Source organism: Meriones unguiculatus, chromosome 7 (assembly GCF_030254825.1).
Source record: "Meriones unguiculatus strain TT.TT164.6M chromosome 7, Bangor_MerUng_6.1, whole genome shotgun sequence".
In the NCBI taxonomy this organism is placed as follows: domain Eukaryota; kingdom Metazoa; phylum Chordata; class Mammalia; order Rodentia; family Muridae; genus Meriones; species Meriones unguiculatus.
This window is the reverse complement of record NC_083355.1, coordinates 13,907,797-13,930,181: the sequence shown is the minus strand read 5'-3', so window position 1 is coordinate 13,930,181 and position 22,385 is coordinate 13,907,797. Positions and strand designations below refer to the sequence as shown.

The 22,385-nt window shown below is 48.9% G+C and overlaps 1 protein-coding gene across 1 annotated transcript in view; it reads right to left on the bottom strand.

Annotated features, from left to right (window-relative positions):
- The window catches only part of Prkca (protein kinase C alpha), a 386,510-nt gene that overhangs the window by 28,699 nt on the left and 335,426 nt on the right, over positions 1-22,385 (bottom strand). The window contains exons 9-13 of the mRNA XM_021648501.2: positions 18,788-18,925; positions 16,454-16,627; positions 14,140-14,231; positions 11,733-11,795; positions 10,604-10,742 (exon numbers count right to left, since the gene is read on the bottom strand). Of these exons, the coding sequence (XP_021504176.1) occupies positions 10,604-10,742; positions 11,733-11,795; positions 14,140-14,231; positions 16,454-16,627; positions 18,788-18,925 (606 nt within the window). The remainder of the gene's footprint in view (positions 1-10,603; positions 10,743-11,732; positions 11,796-14,139; positions 14,232-16,453; positions 16,628-18,787; positions 18,926-22,385) is intronic.

Below are 22,385 nucleotides of genomic sequence, written 5' to 3'. Positions count from 1 at the left end.
TCCTGAGTGCTAGGATACCATGCATGGCAACCATTTATTTCATGTTCTATATGCATGTATGCCTGAGCCCCCGTCCTCCCTGCCAGATTCCTGTATTCGCATGGTGCTAAGTCATGTTTGGCTCTAGAAAGCTGTCAGAGGGTGGGGGAGCCCCGTTTCTGTTCTCCTAAAGGTCACAGCCACCTATGGAGTTTTGTTTTTTTTTTTTTTTCTTTTCCTCACCACTCGGCCCCAGCTCACACTTCACTTTCTATTTCTGCAGCATTAACCTCCCATGACCCCTGCTGAAAACGCCCTCTCCCCCCCTCCAAGGCGTACAAGAACAGAATGTCAACTGCCAATGGCCTTTCTTTCACCCACTGCGTCGCTGGCTCTGCTGAGCCGCCTGGTTGGCCACCAGGCTGAGATTGCTTTGAGCAGGGTCGTGCTGTGGGGTGAAATACAAAGGTGGCCTTTGGAAGGCAGCCCAAGCATTCCTTTTTGGAGAAGTTCATTGGTGGCACCCTCGGCTGGCACGCCAGAAGATCTCAGTTCCGGGGTTCACTGCGCAAACCTTCCTTTCCACGGAAAAGCAGATTTCCCTCAGGGATCTGCTGCTACGAAGAAGCATCTCTAATGGGACCAAACCCCGGGGTGAAAGGGGAATAGCTACTAGGGAGGCCTTTTTGAAGACAAGTGATCAAATCCCCAGATCTGGGATACTGTTGCCCGGAGCTTCCCAGAACCATGCAGTCCAGTGGCCGTGTGTTTACTGAGCTTATGAGATGCAGCCAGTCTAAACTGAGATGTCTCTGGGTGTAAAATACTTATAAGATTTTGATAATTTCATTTTAAAAAATGGAAAAAAAAGAAAGCTCATTTGCAATTTTTAACTTTGGGCATACTGGGTTACATAAGATAGAGCAAAATTAATTTTATCTGTTTCTTTTGTGACTATTAAAAACGTGCCTGCTGAACACGCCTGCCGTTTGTGTTTCATTTTCACTGGGCGGTGATGGTCTGGGCCCTCGGACCCAGTCACTCTCTATAACCTGCTTAGGTTCTCTCATTTGTACTGGCTTTGCGGGTCCAGCTCTGAGCTGAAGACCAGGTTCAGAGAGCACAAAATAGATATGAGGACCTCTTGGGTCTGTCACCAGTGGGGACAGATGCAGGTGCCTCTGGTGCTTGTGGGCCAAGGGAGGCTTACAGCCAAGCTTGGGCTGACTGATATGTTGAGGCCCAGGGCTAGGGGCTGCCATGGCAATTTGGCTTCCCATAATGGGACAGCTCACAAAAGGAGGCCGGCTTGGCAAGAAGGACTAGAGTTGGCGGGTTTCCCTGCAGCACATGGGAGGTTGAACTTTGGCTTTGAAGACAGACCCGGACCGGGGCCACTGTCATCCCTTTTACAGCTATTTGTCACTATGATCACTGTGATTATACATACATGAGCCAACTGCTCGGGGGACTGTCAGGATGTTACAAATGGCTGCCTTTCTTGTAGAAGTAGAGGTAGGAATAAGCTTTCTTTCAAACTGGGCACAGGACCGTGGCAGGAAAGGACCAGGGGGCGGCTTCTCATTTCCCATTAGGCCCAAATGGCCCAGCGAGGGCTCCCGGAAGACCATCAGTTGAAGGCCACCCAGCCTTCTCTCCTCTGCCAAGGCTACTGGCTTGAAGGCAGCTCAAAATGCTCAGTGCTTTAGAAGATGTCTGACTTCTGACAGCTCAGAGATGGGAGAGCTTGGGGGACACTGGGGGACATTACTGGCAGCAGCAAAGGCTGTGACCAATATCCCCACTGTAAACCATTCCACCCATGCCAGGGTCTTTACATGTTAATTCCCCTGACCCTCTAAGGCCTGATTCAAAGAAGAACTGAAGCAGAGAGAGGCTGTGTAGCTTGCTCAGTCTTCTACAGCTAGTAAGTGGCAAGGCAGGGCCTGACTCCCAGCCATCCAGGTGGTTCCAGAGGTTTCACTTTTGACCATGTTAATACACCGACTCTCTTGGCCTAGGGTGGTTTCCTAGGCAGCGCTCAGAAAAGAGGTTTGGTAAGAGGTGGTTCGTGCTGAAGATGGTCAACAACTTAATAGGAGCCAAACAGCCAAACACCTCACCTTCCACGCTTTTGGCCCTCTGCGTAGGGACCCTGTGCTACCACAGAGCGTGAGGGTTCTGCTAATTCTTATGCCTGAACTGGACCCCACTCTTATTTTTGTATAGTGCCTACCAACTCCCCAGGATACATTCTTAAATAAATGAAAGGTCTGACACACATACCCCTCCCCCCCAAAAAGAGGGATCCCTTCCAAGTTGCCACTGGAAAATAACAGCCTGCATGCATAAAATGTGTCCAAGTCTTTCTATTCTCAAGGAAACAAAAGATAGTTCTCCTTTTTTTTCCAAAAGTAAAAACATTTTATTTTGATGGGAGAGTTAGGGTTGTTTTCAAAACATCATAAATTCCAAAGGAAGGAACATAGGACCTATGGGGGAAGCTTTGTACAGACAGTAATAATAATAAAAAAAGCCCCTGCTGACCTGTTCAAGCAGCACCACAGGGAAAGAAAGCAGACAGGCCTGCCAGAGAGTTTTTTGGATGTTCTGTTTGGACCCTGAGTTCAGTTATTTCTCTTTTACTTACTCCTTTGGGCATGTACTTTAGGGCCAGGAAGTTCCTGGAACCTTTCCTGTGTTACACTGAGACTGTTCAGCCTCACACAAGACCAGAGTCTTCCTCATGAGTGCGGCACCCACCACAGAGGACCTACCCCTGCACCCAGCTTCAGGACCTCACCCAGCACTGGGTGGACACATAAGGCTTTGCTGGAGAAGCGAATAGATCACGTCATCAGCCCACCTGGCTCTCATGAGCAATGAAAAGGGCCTCGGGATGCTGGGATGCTAAGATTGGAAGGGGACTGGAGATGCTGTAACGGAGTGTCTTCATGGTTCTGGAAAGGAACTTACGCCTGAGCCACAGCAAAGCGCTTGCTTGAGGTCTCCAGGCTCATGGATCTGCGAGGTCACAGAAAGCCCTTGGGGCACCCCGACTCTCCCCTTCCCTGGCGCCAGGCCTGAGACTAGAGGGTGATACATGGGAGACGCTGCAACAAGGCAAGGGAGAGGCTTCCCAGGAACTGCACCCTGATGGGTCCATCCGAGTGCAACACTCAATGGGAGACACACTGGGGGGAGGGGCTCCACTTCCCACTGCTGGGGACTGTCTCTGCCACTCGGGTGGGGCCCAGCACCCTGGGGCAACTAGCTTACAAGGGCTGGCTGCCTTTCCCCAGGCGTGAGCCTGGAATCACGGCCTCTGCCTGTCGAGCACGAGGTGGGCATGAGATGGCGTTGTGCATGCCGAATGTGCTTAGGGAAGGTAACCAACCGCCTTATACGGGTCACCCACGGTGCCGGACTTCAGAAATAAGAACCGACGCCTACGCATGTGGCAATCAATAAAGCCAGCCTGGCTGAAGGGAGGAGAGGGGAAACATTCCCCCATGAGACACTGAATGCGCTGAAGAAATGACTGTTGCCACCTGGTCATTCAAATGAACATTAACCCTTTCAATTCAGTTCCTCAACAAATGCTAGCTAATTATGGATCAGACACGCCTTATGGAAAACCCGCCTTCAAGTGACTGGGTGAGTTCCTGTCACTATACCCTCCCACTTTCTCCATCCATCACCGTTTATGGCTGACAGGTCATGTCTGTGGGGTTTTGGCACTCTGCTAGATATCAGGGGTAATGACTCTACCTGGGGAGACAGATATGGAATGAATACTTGGAAATGTAACATCTCTGATCACAGATAATAGAACAGTACGTGAGAAATACCTATAATATTTGAAATCTCCGGAAGAAATGCCTCCTATGACAACAATGAATATGACCAGCGTTGGAAGGCTATGGATTAAAGGGTCAAAAAACATATTTTCTATTAAGACAGAAAAAAATCCCGATGCTTCTGTCCATGACTATGAGAACAGGAAGTGTCTGTGTGTACGTGGGTGGGAGTCATCTTCCCATACAAAGGGAGGGACACTTGTTGTGAAAGCCTGGGGACCCCGGGTTTACCCACAGCCCCTGCACAAAAAGCTGAGTACGGCCTTGTATGTGCCTGTAACCCGGTGCTGCGGGAGGCGCAGAGGGGAGGAATGCTGGTCACCAGCCTAGCTCCGGGTTCAGTGAGGGATCCTGCCAAGGGCATAAATCAGACAGCGCTAGGACAGGGCACCAGATGGTCTCTGCACATGCTCACAGGGAGGCACAACACCAGTACATCCCGAGCTGGACAGAGCAGAAGCAACTGGCAGGCAACAGATGAGAACCAGAGAAAGCACAACTAGCCTCGGCGTGTAAGTGCAGGAATGAACTGAGACACCAGTGTGAGCGTGAGGGCCGCACTAGGAAATGAATAAATGTTGCTTGTGGCTCTTGAGATATCCGCTTCCTCCCCACTGTTGCTCAGGCAATTTCACAGAGGAAGAGGTGAAATACAGCTCAGAGATCCCTGGCCCATTTTCACAGGATTTAAATAAATCTCTAAATGAAGAGCCAATTAATGTAGGCCCCTGAGTACCAGGAGGAAACAGCCTCTGGGCGTTGAAAATGAGTGTGCCTGTGTGAGCAGCCCATGGGCTTATGGGGGTGTGATGGGTGCTCAGAATGCCATCTGAGGAGGAAGCTGCAGTTCTCTTCTTCTCAGGACAACAGGCACTGCAGGGGAAAGCTGCCCAGCCCTGGGTTCAAAGCCCAGGCCTACATTATTTGGGCCTTGGGAAACATGAACTAAATCTCTTTAGTGCTATTTCCTTAGTGTAAAAACAGAATTGATGACTGGCTCAAACAGCAAAGGGCATGCGTGCCCTGGGCTAGGGTGCAGTGGGCATTCTCCAAAGGGGTAGCGAATCTATGGGGACCTGGTTCTTTCTAACGGTCGCTGGGACGGGAGATGGGGAAGAAGAGGCACATTCACACATGCACGCATGCACGCACGAGTGCGCACACACACTGGCTTCATGTCTCACCATGATAGATATCTCCTTCACATACACACACCCTGGCCATGATCTCATTCACCAAGTAATAATGCCAAGGAATCCCTCAACAAAACTGAGCAAGCGTTGGTTGGCGCCATGTTATCAAACCTTAAAAACTGTGGTCTGGATAGACCTTTCGTTATGTCAGTCAGCCTCGGTGTATTACTATTACAGTACCAGAAAACAGGTTAAGCCATTCCGCCATTCCCTCCCTGATCCTTCCTGTCATACCCAGAGCTCCAGACCAGTGTGTGACAGGGATGAACTTACACACACTGCCTGCCTGGACACAGTCATAGCCATCGGACTGGCGACAGCTTTGGAACTGATAGTATCAGGAAATCGGGAGCCAGGTTACTGGAAGGGTCACCTCCAGCTGCCACGAGATGAGGAATTTGGTATGGAGTGGACCACACACCTCCACTAAAGAGGCCAGTGAGCTGGGCATGTCTGGGAGCAGACAGGACATGAGCTCAGTTCCCCCCAGGGGACTTCAAGCCAGGGCCTGGGGGAAGGGCTGTGAGGAGGTAGAGACAATAAAAAAAAAGAAAAAAAGAAAAAAAGAAAAAAAGAAAAAGAATTAGAAATCTTAATGAAAAAAGTAGCCCTTGCGGTCAAGTAGCCAAGCAATCAGGCAGTAAATTGGCACTTGGCTAACAGAGAGAAAGGCAAAACGAGAGAAAAGCTGAGCAGCAGCTCCAGTAAGCCTCCTCCAGCTGCCATGGACTGTGGGCCCCATGCCTGGCCTTAAGAAAAAAAAAAAAAAGCACTTGATTAAAGAAAGAAAATGATAAGCCGAGCGAGGCTCTCTCTCTATCAGAGGCCACTTTTCCTTTCAGCAGGGTCACGGTCCAAAGACTCCAGCACGGGAGAGACCATGAATCTTGCTTTCTCTCAGAGAAACACCTAAGGGAGCCCAGTTAGGCTTTCCTTTGGTGTCTTCCTTAAATCGTGCGGTTCTCCTCGCAACGTCTCTGTGAATTATGTAGGGTACACGATCTCATGTATTTTATTGTCCCCCCACAGCTCTTTAACCATCTCCTAAGTGCCCGACCTCAGAGCCCAGAGACTCTGCACCATTCTCCGCAGCCTCTGGTACCGTCTGTGCTATTGTGGCCTAGAAGACAGTGTGTGTGTGTGCACAAACTTGTGTGTGCACATGCCTGTGGAGGTCAGAGGTCAACACTGGGTGCCTTCTTCAATCTCTCTCCATCTTATTGAGATGGGCTTTCTCACTAGGCCTAGAGCTCAGCCTGTCTCTGTCCCTTCTTCACTAGAGTTACAGAAGTGTGCTACTGTGCTTGGCTTTTCCATAGGTGCTGGGGATCTGAACTCAGGTCTGCATGCTTGACTAGCAAGCACTTTTCCCATTCAGCCATGTCCCGGCCCCTGAATATTTTTTTTTAATTACTTTTCTCCCATGACTCTAGAGACAATGTAATACATGGAAAAAAAAAAAAGTCCAGCCTCTGGGGTCAGGAGGTCTGGGGTCCAAACGCAAATCTGACTTTGCCTGTGTGTATGATCCTCATACGCTGATTAAGATGTGCACAGGGGACTTGGGACAGAGCATAGCCACCTTTCATGGGAGAGGCGCTCTGCCTGCTCGGCACACCCCTGTGTTAGCTAGGCTTCGAGGATTTCCCGTGTGTGACAAGCTCTGAATGGTTTAGCTCCCGCTGCAGCAAGAGCACCAGGAAGACACTGGCCAGCCACTCCCTTCACGGAAGGAAAGAAGATAAACAGCATTGGTGAGGAGAAGACTGACAGGAAAACAAACAAACAAACAAACAGACAAACACAACTAAGGAAAGAGGAAGGTGGGAAAGCTCTCCTAGTGTGGGTTCCAAACATTGACACAGATCTGAGGGAAAGAGGCCCTGGATCTCCAAGCATCAAAGATGGCGGGTGGTGTGGAGGTGTCTTACGGAGGACAGAGTCTGGAGACCATGAGAGGACACTCTCATGGTCTTGGGTGGCCGCTGAGCTTTAGACTTCTCCCAGCTTTTTGAATGACTTTCTTCTCGGGAGTCTCTTTCTCAGCAAATGGTCTCCATTTCTACCAATATCCATGTGTTCCTGGCCTAATTCTTTGTTTCGTGACACAAGAGGCTAGACATCTCAGTGGGTGCCCCTGGGCGCAGATCCACGCCTCTCACGCTGGTGCTTAAGAGTCTGAAGAGAAGAGCTTGACTTGTGACTAGTCTTCTAAAGGACTCTTGTGGACCCAGAGAATTCCCGTTATGCCAGGGCAGAGGGAGCCCTCACGTCAGCTTCTAGAATTATTCTCTGATTAGTAAGCCTTCTGTGGATTTTCATCTTTACTCTCAAGTCATATCTGTGAGTGACATTTTTCCGACTTGACCCATCTTCACCCATTAGGGAGATGCCACAGTACGAATCAATTTCAAGGTTTTTGAACAAACAGCCATAAATATTTCAGTCTTTGCTTTGCCTATTAGGGAAAATGCCATCTACGATAATTATTTCGCTTCTGCCTGACAGGAAGATTTACACAGATGATAGAATTAGTTTAACCTCTGAGCCAATTCTGAAACCTTGAACCTATTTGTTTCTTCCCCCCCCAACTGTAAATATTCTTGGGACCATGTATGTCAACTGTGTAGACGCTCAGAAGAGAACTAGGGAGGCAACCCAATGGTGGTATTGGCTGATTTTCCCAGGCAGCATTGCTTGTGCTTTCAGCGAGAGTCAGCTGGACAGTGAGAGAAAGCTGGGCGTAGCTTGTAGCTCCAGGAATGTTGCCTTTTCTGAGCTGTCAGCGCTGAGGGGCGGCGAGCCCTGGAGGTTTCACACTTGGCACAGAGTTTCTAGAATGGGAGCCGGTGCTGGACATGGTGGCCCATGCCTGTAATCACAGCACAGGGAGGCAGGAAGTGGAAGGAAGGAGGCAGCCTGGAATCCTAGTTTTCTGTTTAGTTGTTTCAATACAACATCCTGACAAAAAGCAGCTTAGGCCCGGCAGTGGTGGAGCACGCTTTTAGTTCCAGCACTTGGGAGGCAGAGGCAGGCAGATCTCTGTGAATTCGAGGCCAGCCTGGTCCAGTCTGGTCTACAGAGCGAGTTCCAATGCAGCCAGGGTTGTATAGAGAAAACTGTCTCAGGAAAAAAAAAAAAAAAAGGCAGCTTAGGGGAAAGGTTTATTTTATCACAGTTTCAAGGTTCCGGTCTGTCGCTGTGGGAAAGTCGAGACAGTAGGAATTTGCAACAGCCGCATAGAGTCAACAGCAGAGAATAGACAAACATCCATGTGTGCATGCGTGTTTGCATGGGTACGTGCCTGTGTGTGTGTGTGTGTCCAAGGTGCCAGGTGCAAAGTAGGCAGCACATGCTGGTCTCTGCTTTTATTGCTACTTATCGGAAAACTGAAGAATGGAGGCTTTAGAAACCAGGGTACTCACGGCACAGGCACAGTATTTTCTTTGTGGGAAGAGTCCCCAATCCCCAAAGCATCCCTAGAATGTGCTTAAGTGTGTTTGGAAGTAGAAAGTGTCATTACCGTGAATATGTCCAGCTTAGGATACTCCTCAGAGCCTGTGAATATAATCCTGCCTGGTAAGGACTTGTCGTCTAGAGACGTGGAACTGACTGTAGACTATCGGGGGAGGGGCATGACAATCACGGGAGCTGCCACGGGAAGAGGAGTGTTGCTACTGGAGGAGTCACAGTGATCGGAAGATGCGGTTGCTGTGTGGAAGGTGGGGAAAACACTATGAGCCGAGGCACACGGCTTGTAGAAGTGGAAAGAGCTGCATAAGCGGTCTACCCTAAATGGCCCCTTGTGCATAGACATGGAAACAACCATGCCTTTTTAACCCCATCAGTTGCATCTTCCTGCGTTAGAATCATCACACCGTGTGGCAGAGTCCTCCTCACTCGGATGATGCTAAGGAGCAGTGATAGTGACCACCGTCTCCTCACTGATAGACAGAGTGTAAATACAAGCACCCCCCCGCCCCCACCAGCTCCAGAAAGACTGACATTGAACTTCTGACCATTAGAACTGTGCATTAAAGTCTTACGTGTGTAAGTATGGTGCTGGGCTGAGACCAGCCCACGGCTCGTGCATGCCAGGCAGACATTTTAACACGATCTTACAGCCCAAATCCCTTAAATTAAATTCATGGTTGTCGGTTTGCAGTAGCAACGGGACATTTTTATAGTGAGCAGCAGAAAAAGTTGCTCAAATGGACAAAGCTTAATTAGACAGAGAATTTCATCTCTGCGGGACAGTGTCATCCCTGGTGGGAGCAGAGTTGAGGTGCTGCAGACATGAGAAGCCAAGGGTTTGATCAGTAGAAGCCTGATCTTAATGGAGAGGAAGTTCAAAGCCTCCTTCGTCCCTAGACATCACGCTGCCACCCTTTGTCACCAAGCATCCTGGCATCTGGTGGGATCTTACCCAGAGCGTTCTCCATACCTGTCAGCTGTAGGAGGCTTCAGAAAGCGCACTGCAGTCAAAGGCTGGAATTTTCACTGCACCATCTCTTTACTCTTAACGTTTAAAAAACGTTTAAAAAAAGTTCATAGTGTGACTGGAGGTAGCAGTGACTATCACCCTTCCACTTCACCCCAAGAGACCCGAGTCAGTTAAACACCACAATGACATTACCTTCCGCCATGTCATTCAAAGGCTGAATTTCTGCAGCCAGCTAGATGGCTCAGGGGGTGGGGTTATTGCTTCCAAGACCAATGACCAGAATTCTGTCCCTGGAATGCACACGGTGGAAGGAGAGACCCAACTCCCTCCTCTATGACGTCTGTGTGGGTGTCATGATGTATGTGCGTGTACACACACACACAGTAAACATACTTTAAAAACTGAAATTATAATGAAAGTCTAATTGCAGGCTATACCACGAGCAAACACTCAGCTTCCCCCAGGAGTCGTGATTCCCACCCGGGGAACAGCGAGTGGCAGAATGAGGGTGGGCGCATTCTCACAGCACCTCTTACTGTCACTGACTTGCTTGAGGAAAGCAGGAGGGTACACAGATTCAGTAACTGACCCGAGTCCCTGCAGCTAGATCACAGCTGTGCAGGAAGCTTGCGTTGGTCTGACTTCTAACCTCACCTTTCTTACCATCCTTGTCTCTCATTTTCAACCAGGTTGAACAGATGTGGGACATGCCAACAGTGGCTCTGTGGAGAGCTAAGGCTAGCCCACTGTGAGCCCAAATTCTCAGCATGATGGAGCAAGGATGGAGAAAGACTTTAGGGTCCATGGGGCCTGAGGAGGAGGAGGAGGAGGAGGACGGAACACAGCTACGTGATGGCCCGAGGCTGTAACCGATTCCCTTATTAGCATAGAGGAAGTTACATGAAACAAGGTAGAGATTTCTCCGGCACACATAATTTCGAAGACGGGCACCTCACCCCCCACTGTATATACAAACCATGAAACTGTGCTTTAAACCCCATCAGCTATGCCTTCTCCCATTAGAATTACAGCACCAAGAGTAGAGTCCTCGTCACTCTGACAGTGCTAGGGGGCCATGATGGCGTCCACCTTCTCAGTCAATGTTTATAGGCAGAGTGGACCCTTACCTCGGGGGCGATGTAATCGGGAGTCCCACAGAAGGTCCTTGTTGTGACGCCGTCCATCATGTGCTCCTTGCACATCCCAAAATCGGCGATTTTGATATGTCCTTCTGAATCCAGCATGACGTTGTCCAGCTTCAAATCCCTGCAAGGGAGCAGGGGAGTGTCAGAGGCTTTCCCATGATGTGACTTGATTTGCTTGCAGCTGATGAAATAGAAGGATGGTAGCCTAGCTGCCTTCTCAGGGGCCTTGCCATGGTAGGTCCCTGGAGACCAGTGACCAAAGAATTACCATGTCTTTCTTTCTCCAGAGCCCTAACTTTATTCAGGTTAGGATAAGGTATATATTTATTTATTTGTTGGTTGGCTGGGTTTTCGAGACAGGGTTTCTCTCTGTAGCCTTGGCTATCCTGGACTCGCTTTGTAGACCAGGCTGGCCTTGAACTTACAGCAATCTGCTTGCCTTATGGTAAGGTTTATAGTAGGTATGAAAATGCCAAATGAATGACAAGTAGTTGAATTACTGATTCCCATTCAGGTCTGTGGGTACAAATGCAGGGATCCCAAATTATTAGGCTTGGGGAGATTCCAGGCATTTGATTTATTAATATTCTACACAGAAGTAGGAGCACAGATACACAGCTAGGTATCCAAATGACAGCTTTAGAGCTACTGTCCACGTCCCTCTATCTTGCCTGAGCCAATGTCTTCTTAATTATTCAAGATATTTTTGTTTTTTGGCAGCAGACTTTTCCTGAAAACCCAATGTAGTTAATTCAGTAGTTCTCATTTCCCTCCCAGCTCCCCATGTTCTCCTGCTGAGTACCTAGAATGGCAATCTAGTTTCTGCTGCTCCCTGACCCCATTGAAATAAAAGGCAGAGGAAGGCACTATCAGCCGAGTGGAAAATGTGGAAAGCAGGAGGGAGGCGTGCAACTTCTCCAAGCCTAGAAACCTGAAAGTGGTTCTTGGTTTGCCCTGAGGCTGCAGAGGCAGGTGGGCCTCAGCAGGTCTGTGTTCCCTGAGAGGCTTTTGACTCCACATCTGAAGTCGGCATCACAGAATCTGTGTCCTGCCCACAGAGGCGCCCCAAACCTCTCCACCCTCCTGCTGCAGGAAGAGCTTCCAGACACACCTGTAAATGATTCCTCTTTTATGAAGAAAGAACAGCCCGATGGAGATCTCCGCTGCGTAGAATCTGCAAAAGAAAGAGTGCCTCAGACAGCTGGCTTTTGGGGACTTTCTGGATACTTCTCCCACTCATGTTGAGGAGAGAGAGAGAGGGAGGGAGGGGGCCTAGTGCTCTCTGAGATCACCCTACATGTGTGGTTTCCAAAGCTGACTATGCACCTATCCCTTCACTCCAACGAAAAAGGCTTATTTTTCTTGTCTGGGGAAAGTGGACAAAATTATTTTTATTTCCTACAAAATAATTTCTAATATAACAATTTAAGGAGTGAATACTTGTGAGGCTCTCCTAGGTCAGGAGTATGGCTAAGTGGGGAAAGTTCTGATTCTCTGATGATGGATGAAGCCGTTTTCATTGTTTAAGAATGCAACCGCTCCCAGAAGACAAAGCCTCCTGCGTGCTGAACGCTCTAGCTGTTTTATTCATTCGCCGAAGTGCCGGATGGAATAAATGGGACGCGCACCATGATTCATGCCTGAGTTTGCCCTTTTAAATAATTCATAATAAAAACAGTCATTACCATCGCTTCAGAATCATTAATAGGTTAATATCTGGAACTCAGATTAAATCCAGAATGATGTTTTAAAATTTGCATAGCACAGGGGAGTCTTTGAAGTCCAAGGAACCACAAGTCTGTTCCCAGGCAGACACACCAGGAGGCTTAAAACAAACACAGTAGCTGTGGAGTGGAGGAAAGCTGAGCGCACACTCTTGGTGGGGCTGCCTCTGGGAACGGGGGGGGGGGGAAGCTGGCAGTGGGGGCTGGCATGGGAAGGCTGGTGGGGGAGGCCAGCAGTGGGGCCTTGGGGAGGGGTGGGAGAGACAGGATTACAGGTGATTTTTTAAATGTTATTTTCCATGGTTCACTTATTTTTAACTTTTCTGCAGCGCAAGCAGAATGAGAAGGCATCGGATGCAGTGCCGTCCAGTTGCTTTATGACATAAGATGGCCAATCTGCTACCTTGACCTTTCCGGCTCCAGGCTTTCAAGCTGAGCATCTCATTGTACATCTCAGCCCTCTGATGCACAATGAGGGGATAAGGGCAGGTATTAAAAAAAATTGCTTCTTAGTACAAATAAAAGCAGAAAAATCCCCCTTCATATTTTTTTAAAGCTCGTGAGTAAAGAGCTCCCTATCTGCCTCCAGTTAATCTTTCACTTGCAGATTAACCCACACAGGCCCGGGTTTCTCTGATTTATGCTTCAGATCACAAATGAGCTCTAGTCCCATTCCTGTCTGCTGACTTGACTAACGGGTGCAGGCCCACTGGGCCTTGGCGTCTAGGTATGGAAAACAGCTCTCTGCTCACTTTGCTTCTGTTAAAGTCGCAGACTTCCTGGCTCCTGAGAGACTGGTAACAGTGTAGGTAGCCATGTTCCTCCTACCCCCCATATATGACTCTTCCATTTCCTCCTGGAACCCACTTCTCCGCCCTTGCATTCCCAAAGGTAAGGGGCATCCCAAGACAAGCATCCTTCCTCCTCGATATTTGTCCTCACCCTGGCCTGAGAATATCACTTGAAAGAGGTTTTCCTTTCTTGCCTCGGTCACCGATTTTTGCTTTTCTTCTTCCAGAATGTTCCTTGAAAATGAAGGCCTAATCCCAGCTCCATTTCTTCTTCCCTGCAGTGGTCCCCACATGTCCCCTTGCACCAGCCTTATCCATAGTTTTTTTTTCTTATTCCCTCAGCCAGTGGACTCAGTAGAAACTCCCATTGGTTCAAGTCCTTCTCTGTGCCATCTTCCTCGGCTGCCCTCCCAGCAGGCTTTGCACTCATTCATCCAGCCCCAGAGCCTCCCTGAGCTGCGGGCTCCCTGGACTTGGCTCTCTATCTCGTCACATCCTTTCCTTGGAAGGCGCCACTCACCTTTGGGTTGGGCATTCTCCACTTACATGCTGCTCCCACCCTCCAATTCTGGGGTGATAGTGGCACCCTGTATATACACATACAGTTTCAGCAACTGGGTTATAACGGTTGGGGGGCTTTTGCAAATGCTGAGGGAGAGCATGGGCTCCCCAAAGGTTGGGCCTCCCATTCCTTTTATACTCTTGAGGGATGAATGCATAGTGAATGTGAATTGCCGTCCATTCAATGGATGCTGAAGGACTCAATCCATAGGGTGTTAGTGTGTGTGTGTGTGGGGGGGGGCGCCAGCATGTCCTGTTTGCTGAGAATCGACTGGCCCTTGGAACTATCTGTGGGTCGTGTTGGTACATCTGCCACTCAGGGACAGTTCAGTGCTCAGATCCAAGTGAACGGAGTTCCCCTTGAGCACCTAATCCAGAGGGAGTTCCCGGTTGGGAGGATTAGGGCTGTTTGAATTACAGGACTCAAAACAAACATACTCACACTGCTTGCGGCTCCTTAAATTTTCCTACTTGCTGAATGTGGTACATGAGGTCGCCCCCGTTGACGTATTCCATGACAAAGTACAGCCGGTCCTGCAGACCAAGGTTCATAGGTGAGTAGGGCTCCTTCTCAGCAGAGCTTTCTCCTTCGTTCTCATTAGCTGACATAGGGTGGCCCTGGCAGATCTGCTCTGCTGGGTGCTCTTTACACTCTTTCCTCCGGTGTGGGGGAACACATAACTCAGTAGCACGGGGCCTCGGGTAGGATAATGTCCTTTTATAAATCTGCAGGTGATGGCTCTCTGATAACATGCCAGCAGCCTTCTGGTTCTTTATGAGCCTTATTACAGTGAAGACCTCAAACATTCGCTCATTTCCCCCATACAGATACTGTATCTCTAAACTAGGGGTGGTGTGAACTCTCCACCCGGGCCCATCATTTCCTCTTCACCTATGTTATCTATGATGAACACGTATTAGTGCTGGCTTGCAACAGCCAGGAGGAATGCCATGCTAATGCAGCAATGTGCTAAAGTGCATGCTTCTGAAAATATGTCTCTTGGGGTTAGGTTGAACTCATAAATTACACAAACTTAATGATATTTAGTGGGTGCAGGAGAGGGGAGCACCAGAAGTGGAGATTTTAATCAATGTTCTTTTGCCTCCAAAATGTACTCAAATGTTGCCTTTTTGTCTAAAAATTTCCTCTGTCACTGGTATGCTAAGTGCTGGCCCCACAGAGGGCAGACATCACTGAGCCAAGTTAGGTTTGCATATTTACGAGGACATGATGCTGGGACAGATGGGGGAGACCAGGCAGTTTAATGGGGAAATAACCAACAGCACAACGAAGCATGGTAAGAGCAGATCTCTGCTGGATTCTAGAAAACACCCTCTTTCCGCAGAGGTTACTGAACATTAAGCTGCAGCTCGGGAGGGAGAGCTGATGGAGCTGGTACCAACAGCCAGGAAGCGGCTTGGGGAGCTCCGCTCTCAGGCCTTATCTCCATCTTCGTTTATTTGCTTTGCAACGTTCCAGTGCTGCGCTGGTGTCTGTAGGGTCACAGACCAGGGTTGGGATTCAGTTCTGCTCCATGTCTTGCCACTAGCTCTCCCTGGCACTCCAGGAGGGCTGGCGCTGACCGAGCGACCGGTGCAAGGCTGACACACGGTGGCCAGCCCTGGCTCTGCAGCCTCAGGACACCGTGCCCACAGAAATGCTCCGTTTTGAGACTCTGACCTTCCAAAGATTTTAAAAAGAGCAACCTGAGGGCCTGTCGGTTTCTGAGCACAGGGCAGTTTTAAACGAGACAATGACGGAAATGCCAGCTATTGGAGGACTGAAGACTGACAACTCACCCCTCTTAAAAGTGGGGCTCAGGGGTGGAGAACGCCTCTCTGGCATTGCCTCACGGCGCTACATCTTAATGTGCATGTTTCCGCGGAGACCGGAAAGACCTCGGTAATTTGAGCATTTCTTTTTCCCTTTAATTTTTCTGTGAATAAGGTCAGCAAACTTTTTTTTTTCCTGCAGAGTGTCGGATAGTAAGTACAGGTTTTGCATGTCTCACAACGACTCACCTTGGCCTTCACAGTGGGAAAGCAGCTGCAGGTGACAGGGAAGGGGGAAGTGGCTTTGTCCTTAGAAAGTGACTTACAAATGTTTAGATTTGAACTTCAACTTCACGTGCCGGAAAAATAGCACAGTTTGGGTTTCTTTCTTGTGACCTTTCTCGTGGCTCATGGGCGGGGGGCAGGACAGGTCACAGCCTATATCACGCCTGCTGTGTCGTTCATTATCCAGGGAGTATCCTGGTGTTTCACTGCAGTGCATGGCAGCAGGACCAGCGGTCTTTAAGAGGCAGGGCTGGCCAGGTGTGGTGGTGTACGCTTTTAGTTACAGCACTTGGGAGGCAGAGGCAGGCAGATCTCTGAGCTCAAGGCCAGCCTGTTTTGCTGATAAAAGAAAGCAGGGCTGTGAATCTGTGACCGTTTTGTGTAAGTCTTAGCACGGGCCTGTGTGAGGAAGCCCACTTCTAAGCTGACCCTAATGGTTACCCAGATTTTCCCATGTGCAGGCCCCTCCTTTAAAGTGGCTTAGCGTTTGGATGTAACCCCTGCACACGTGCACACAGACATGAATCATCTCTAGATTACTTCTCTCTAACAAAACAAAATCGCTGCGCTGAAGGATGAGCAGCAGCAGTCTGTCTCTAAACGAAACTGAATTAACCCATCAGGACTCGAGGGTCTTGAGAACACCATCTGTCCTCCGGGTGAGAGGGAGAGCAGTAGACAGGAGCCCCCGTCCTCACCACTGTCTGGAAGCAGGAGTGCAGCTGGGTCAGGAACGGCGGCTTGTCGAGCAGGGCCAGAACCCGCTTCTCCACCATGGTGCACTCCACGTCGTCATCCTGGATCACCACGTCCTTCTTCAGGATTTTGATGGCGTACAGTTCCTCCGTCCCCTTCCTGTCAGCGAGCATCACCTGGGGACAGAAGGAGAGAAGGCTCAGCGCCAGTAGGCAGGCATCTGGTACTGGGAGTGGGCATGGAGGTGGTGAGGAACAAGGGAGGGAGACAGTTCAGTGACAGTTGGTGCAAGTCTGTGAGTGAGTGACGGAAAAAATACTAACGTACTTTGGCATGGTTTCGTTGTGGGTATCATCACCTAAAGTCCACGTGGAGAAATCTTGGTCTCCAGTGTGGTAATAGTGGGAGGAGGGAGACCCTGTAGGAGCTGAGGTCTCCTCTGGCTTCATTTCTGTTGCTGTGATTAAGTATGCTGACAAAACATAAGTACACAACTTAAGGGAGAAAGGATTTATTTCAGCTCACAGCTCCAGGTTACAATCCATGGTTGTCAGTGAGTCAAGGCAGGAACGCCAGACAGCTGGTCACATGATACACGCAGTCTTATGAATACATATACATGCCCATCTGCCGGGATGTTTGTGCTCCGCTCACTCTTGAACAGTTCAGGCAGCTTTGCCTAGGGGATGATGCTTCCCACAGTGGGCTGGCTCTCTCCATATCAGTTAACTTAAGACAATTCTCTATACAAATGCCCACAGTCCAAACCAACGTAGACAGTTGAAACCCATTCAGACTCTTTTCCCGAGGGAGTCCAGGTTGTGTTAAATTGACAACTAAAGCTAACTACCATAGGTCCCTAGGTTATTGGGGGTATGTGATGATCTCAAAAGGCACTGTGGGACAAAGGTCACATTCTTTGCTCATTTTGTTCCCTGGATGATGAAATGACAGCGAAGTTTGTTCCAGCACACATTCTTCAGCCATGATCTTACCGAAGGCCAAAAGCAATAGGAGCACTCAGTCATGAACGGAAGCCGCTAAGACCAAAAGCCAAAACAAACCTTTTCTCTTTATAAGTAAATCTCCTTGGGCAATTCATTATAGTTATGGAGAGCTAGCTAACATAAATTTTACATATAGATTTTTAAGTATTGTAAGTTACCACAAGTTAAAATTCCTTCAGCGTTCCTATTCCTTTATAAAGTGGCCAGGTTTTTAGACAGTGTAGGGTATTGATACCCAAAGTTGCTATTCTGTCTGTTAATGGTGATGTTCAATATTTTTTTAATGGAATTAGTCTGGAATTATCCATATTCATGTTTTCTGGAAGCATTCTGAGAGTGAAATGTGAGTGACCTTTGCAACCTTGAAGTCCAAGAACACAGACAAAGAAAAAGGCAGGCTCAGAATCAGTTCATGGATCTGTCACAAGGTTTGGAGCCACAGAGGCCAAGCAATGATGGGCAGACCAAAGTCTATATGGCCCCATTGTAGGGTCTCATCATGACCATCCAGACTTAGGGCAAGTTCATGTTCAATTTTTAGTAGTGAAAATTAGTAATTCAACTAACATTTTGGAACATTGGGAAATGGGAACACTACAAACTAACTTCCTGTAGCTTTGTGTGTGTGTGTGTACACGTACCTGCATGTATGTACACTGAGGGACCATGTACGCATGTTCAGAGGTTGGATGTCATTCTTCAGGAGTCATCCACCATTTTCTTCTTTCTTTCTTTCTTTCTTTCTTTCTTTCTTTCTTTCTTTCTTTCTTTCTTTCTTTCTTTCTTTCTTTCTTTCTTTCATTTTTTTGAGGTTTCATTTCTTGCTGCTCTTGAACTGGCCCAGTGGGCAAGGCTGGCTGGCCAGTGAGCATTAGGACTCACTTGTCCAGTGCTGAAGTTGTAAGTTCATGCCACCCCAGGTCACATGGGTTCAGATCTACTTGCAAGTACTTTATTGACTGAGCTACCTTCCCAATCTCAGCACAAGTATTTTCAAATTTTAAAAATTATTTTTTTTTTTACTTCTAATCATGATATATGTATATGTGTGTGGTAGAGTATTTGCATGTGAGCACAAGTGCCCATGGAGGCCAGAGGTATTGGCTCTCCCAGAGCTAGAAATACAGGTGGTTGGTTACCAGTTGCCCGGAGGGTGCTGGTGACGAACTCAGGTCTTCTGGAAGCAAAGCCAGTACTTTTGACTGCTGAGTAATCTCCCTGACACTATAGTTGTTTTCTAAGAAGGCTGAACTATGGGAGGAATGTGACTTGACCCAACACTAAGCAACACTGACCCAATGTTTTTATGCAAACCCCCTCCATTCTTACCTTTCCAAAACTCCCCTTCCCCAGCACCATGAGGAAATTGAAGTCTGTGAGTTTCACTCTGTCAAGGTTGTTGGATGGTTGCTTCCTGTCTTCTGAAGGGCTGATGACTTTGTTACCAGCAGGGCCGAGCTTGGCTTTCTGAAACAAGCACAAACAGGAAAAGACACTGAAAGAATGACAGAAGCCAGGACACTGTTAATAAACCCGATGCCAGCTATCAGGTGATGGGCTGAGAGGAGGTACCCGACGGTGAAGAGAGGTGATGATCCGTGGTCCCTGGCGTCCCTTGGGGAAGCTCTACAGAGCGAGCACACTCTTTCACTCTTTACCTAGTTAACAACTTTATAAGAGCGACCATCTGATGACGGCAAGTGAATTCTAGTCCTGGAATGTTAAGTTAACTTCTTGAGGGTAAATAGCATCTTGAGATTGTGAGCGTCATCAAGGAAATGAAACTATGTGTGGGTATTTTGATTTGTGGGTTTTGTAACTTAAAATTAATCCATGTGAAGGAAAGTTGTACTCAGGCAAAATGACAGCAGAAAGTTCTCCAGAGAGGAGCTGCCTGACTGTAAGCTTTGAAGACAATTTATTGCTCCTTTCGAGTGAGTGGCGAGAACAGGGGTTTGCTTGGTTACATGAGAAGTTGAATCGATAGAAATATTGATGCTCCTGGCATGTGGTTTCACACCAGCCTGGAGGACACCCAGTAAAGGATGCCGTTGTACCGGAGGGAGTTTTCGTACCCTGGAGTCACACATGGCAGGCCTGGAAGGATCCGCTGGTGTGGCACTCTCAAGGACAGTCCCCTTCCCACTGCCAATGGGTAAAACCAAGAGGGCTCAGCAGATAAAAAAGCAAATGAGATCCCGTGGGAGCTGAAGCCTCAGTGGCCATCGAGGAAGCCCTAGAGAAAGCAGAGACGCCTAGAGCACTGCCAGACTTAGTATTCTGAACTGTCTGCTTCCTAACGAGAGAGAGGCAGTGGCCTAGGGTTGGTGGATCTTCCCCCACCTCAGCCCCAATTTCAAGGTCCAGGGTAATTGCTTTAGATGTTGGGGGTAAAGTCCCATCCTCCTCAGTGCAGCAGACTGTAGCAGGTGCTAGGCTCTCTCTGAGGTCAATACCTCTGTGGGTGGGTGTCTTTGTCACTGTTCTATTGCTCTGAAGAGACAACGGGACAAGTCAACTCTTACACAAGAAAGCATTTCATTGGGAGGTTGTGTACAGTTTCAGAGAGTTAGCCCATCGCCGTCACGGCCGGGGCATGGTGGACACATGGTGGCACCCATAGGCTGGGGCAGTGGCTCGGGGTGGCACCCTCAGGCAGAGGAGGGGAAGGGGGCCTGGTATGGGCTTTTGACACCTTAAAGCCCGCCTCCCAGGGACACACTTCCTCCAATAAGGCTAAACTTCCTCCAACGAGGCCATACCTCCTAATTCTTCTCCAATAAGGCCGCTTTGCAGATAACTGAGCATTCGAAAAAGTGAGCCTATGGGGGGCTGTTCTTAGTCAAACCACCACAGTAGGTCAGTGGGTAGATGTCAGGGAGGTAAGGAGGCATCCAGAGGGAGGGGCCTCACTGTTGCTACATGCCATGGCAAGGCTGGGTCCTAGCTCCAAGGGAAAATGTGCACTTGGAGGTTTGTTTCTTTCTTAGCAGAGGTTTCCCACCCCAGTGAAGACAATCCCTCACACCGCATCAGGGCGGGACTACAGCCATGATCAGTGGGGGCTCTTACCACACAGGAAAAGTTTTCCCCAAAGCACGGCTCCATCTGGGAGGGCTCATTCTGTAATTTGGGATGAGAGTGCTGCGCTCACCGAGGGAGGCTGGCGTATGGGGTCCAGATCAAGACCAGGTGACATCACTAACTGCACTCAAGCTGGACAGCTTCCTGCCCAGGGTCCAGCCCAGGGGGGGTGGGGTTAGAGTTCACCCCTGCTCAAGCCATCCCTGAGGTATTAATGACCCAGGCATCTCTATGCACATGCCGCCATCCAGAGTGGCACTGTCCACCGCTCCTGTTTTTCTCCAGAGCATTCAGGAGCCATCTCCATACTGCCATCTGCAGGACTTGCTGCATAACGAACACCAACCCACCTCGGATATTGAGTTTTCTAAAGCAACACGAAAATCCGTAAGTTTATCAACTTTACTGGTCTTGGCCTACCTTTGGGCAAGCCCCATTCCTAGGAGGGGTTAGAAATACTGTGGAGCTGGAGAAGATAGCCAGAGATACTCAGCGGCTCTGTCAGTAGTGCGTGTGCGTGTGCGTGCATGTGCGTGTGTGTGTGTGTGTGTGCGTGCGTGCATGTGTGCGTGTGTGTGTGTGTGTGTGTGTGTGTGTGTGTGTGTGTGTGTAGGGGAGTTTGTGACAGCCCCAGAGGCCTCCTAGGAGGGTCCCTGGCCAGGAACCAGATGCTGTGAACAGCTGGCTTCTCTTCTTCCCCAGGTCACATTCTGGAAGGCACAGTCATCCCATAGCTGTGCTTCTGAGCCCACCATTTCTCCCTCTCAGTTTTGAGCGGGTTGCTTGGCAACTGACTCCACAGCAGGCCTGAGAGACTTGCCCTTCCCGGACTTGCAGATTGTTGACATTACTCTGGCTGTCATGAGTGTAGCACAGACTTCACCAAGAGCGCAAATCAAATCAGTGTGTGTGTGTGTGAGTGGGGGGGGATAAGGCTGGAGCCTAGCTGCAGAGATTTCAGAAACCCGGGGCTTCCTGCTGACATCCTTTACTCCAGCAATATGAACAGGGACCAAAGTGGGCCGGTGCCCTGCTGGGGCAAGAGCAAACAGGGTTCAGAGGCAGGGGCTGACAGCAGACAGTGACAGGAGGAAGGGTGCTCAGAAGACCCCTTCCATTTTCTGCCTGAGTTGAAAAAAATGATGTCAGCCCTCACCACAGGGCAGGCAGATGCTGGCTCATGCTTCTAGACTTTCATAACCATAGGCTAGATAACCATCTCTAATTTATACACTGGCTGGCTTTGAGTATTTTATTGTAGCACCAGAAGATGGGCTATGACTTCCTGTGACCCTGGCACATGTTTGTGCTCTGTCTGGAGGCTGGGCATGTCCCATGGGCCTCACAGCCTTTCAGAGAGGGGGATGACAGGAAACAAAACAGGGATTTTTGCAGGATGGGCGAAGACTGGTTAAGGAAAAGGCTTTATTGAAAAGCATATAGTCAGGCATGGTGGCGGTGGCACACACCTTTAATCCTAGCACTTGGGAGGTGGAGAGGTGGCTCTCTGAGCTTGAGGAAAGCCTAATTTACAGAGCAAGTTCTAGGGCTGCATAGCGAGACCCTCTCTTGAGAACAAAACAAAACAGCATAGAAATTATTCAAAAAAAGAGAAAAATAAAAATCTTGATGTGTAATGTTGTAAAACAGAGCAAACTAACTAGAAATTCTCAAACTTTCCTGAGCTCTCTTCTTCTGTCCTTAGTTATACAAAAACAGTTTTATTGGCTTTAGCTAAACTAACTTGCACCTGGGGAATTTGGGTTCTTCAAAAGATGGCACCTGAACAGTTGTCAAGCCTGGTGTCATGATGTCACCTGGATTTCCAGACTCCGAGAGGAGC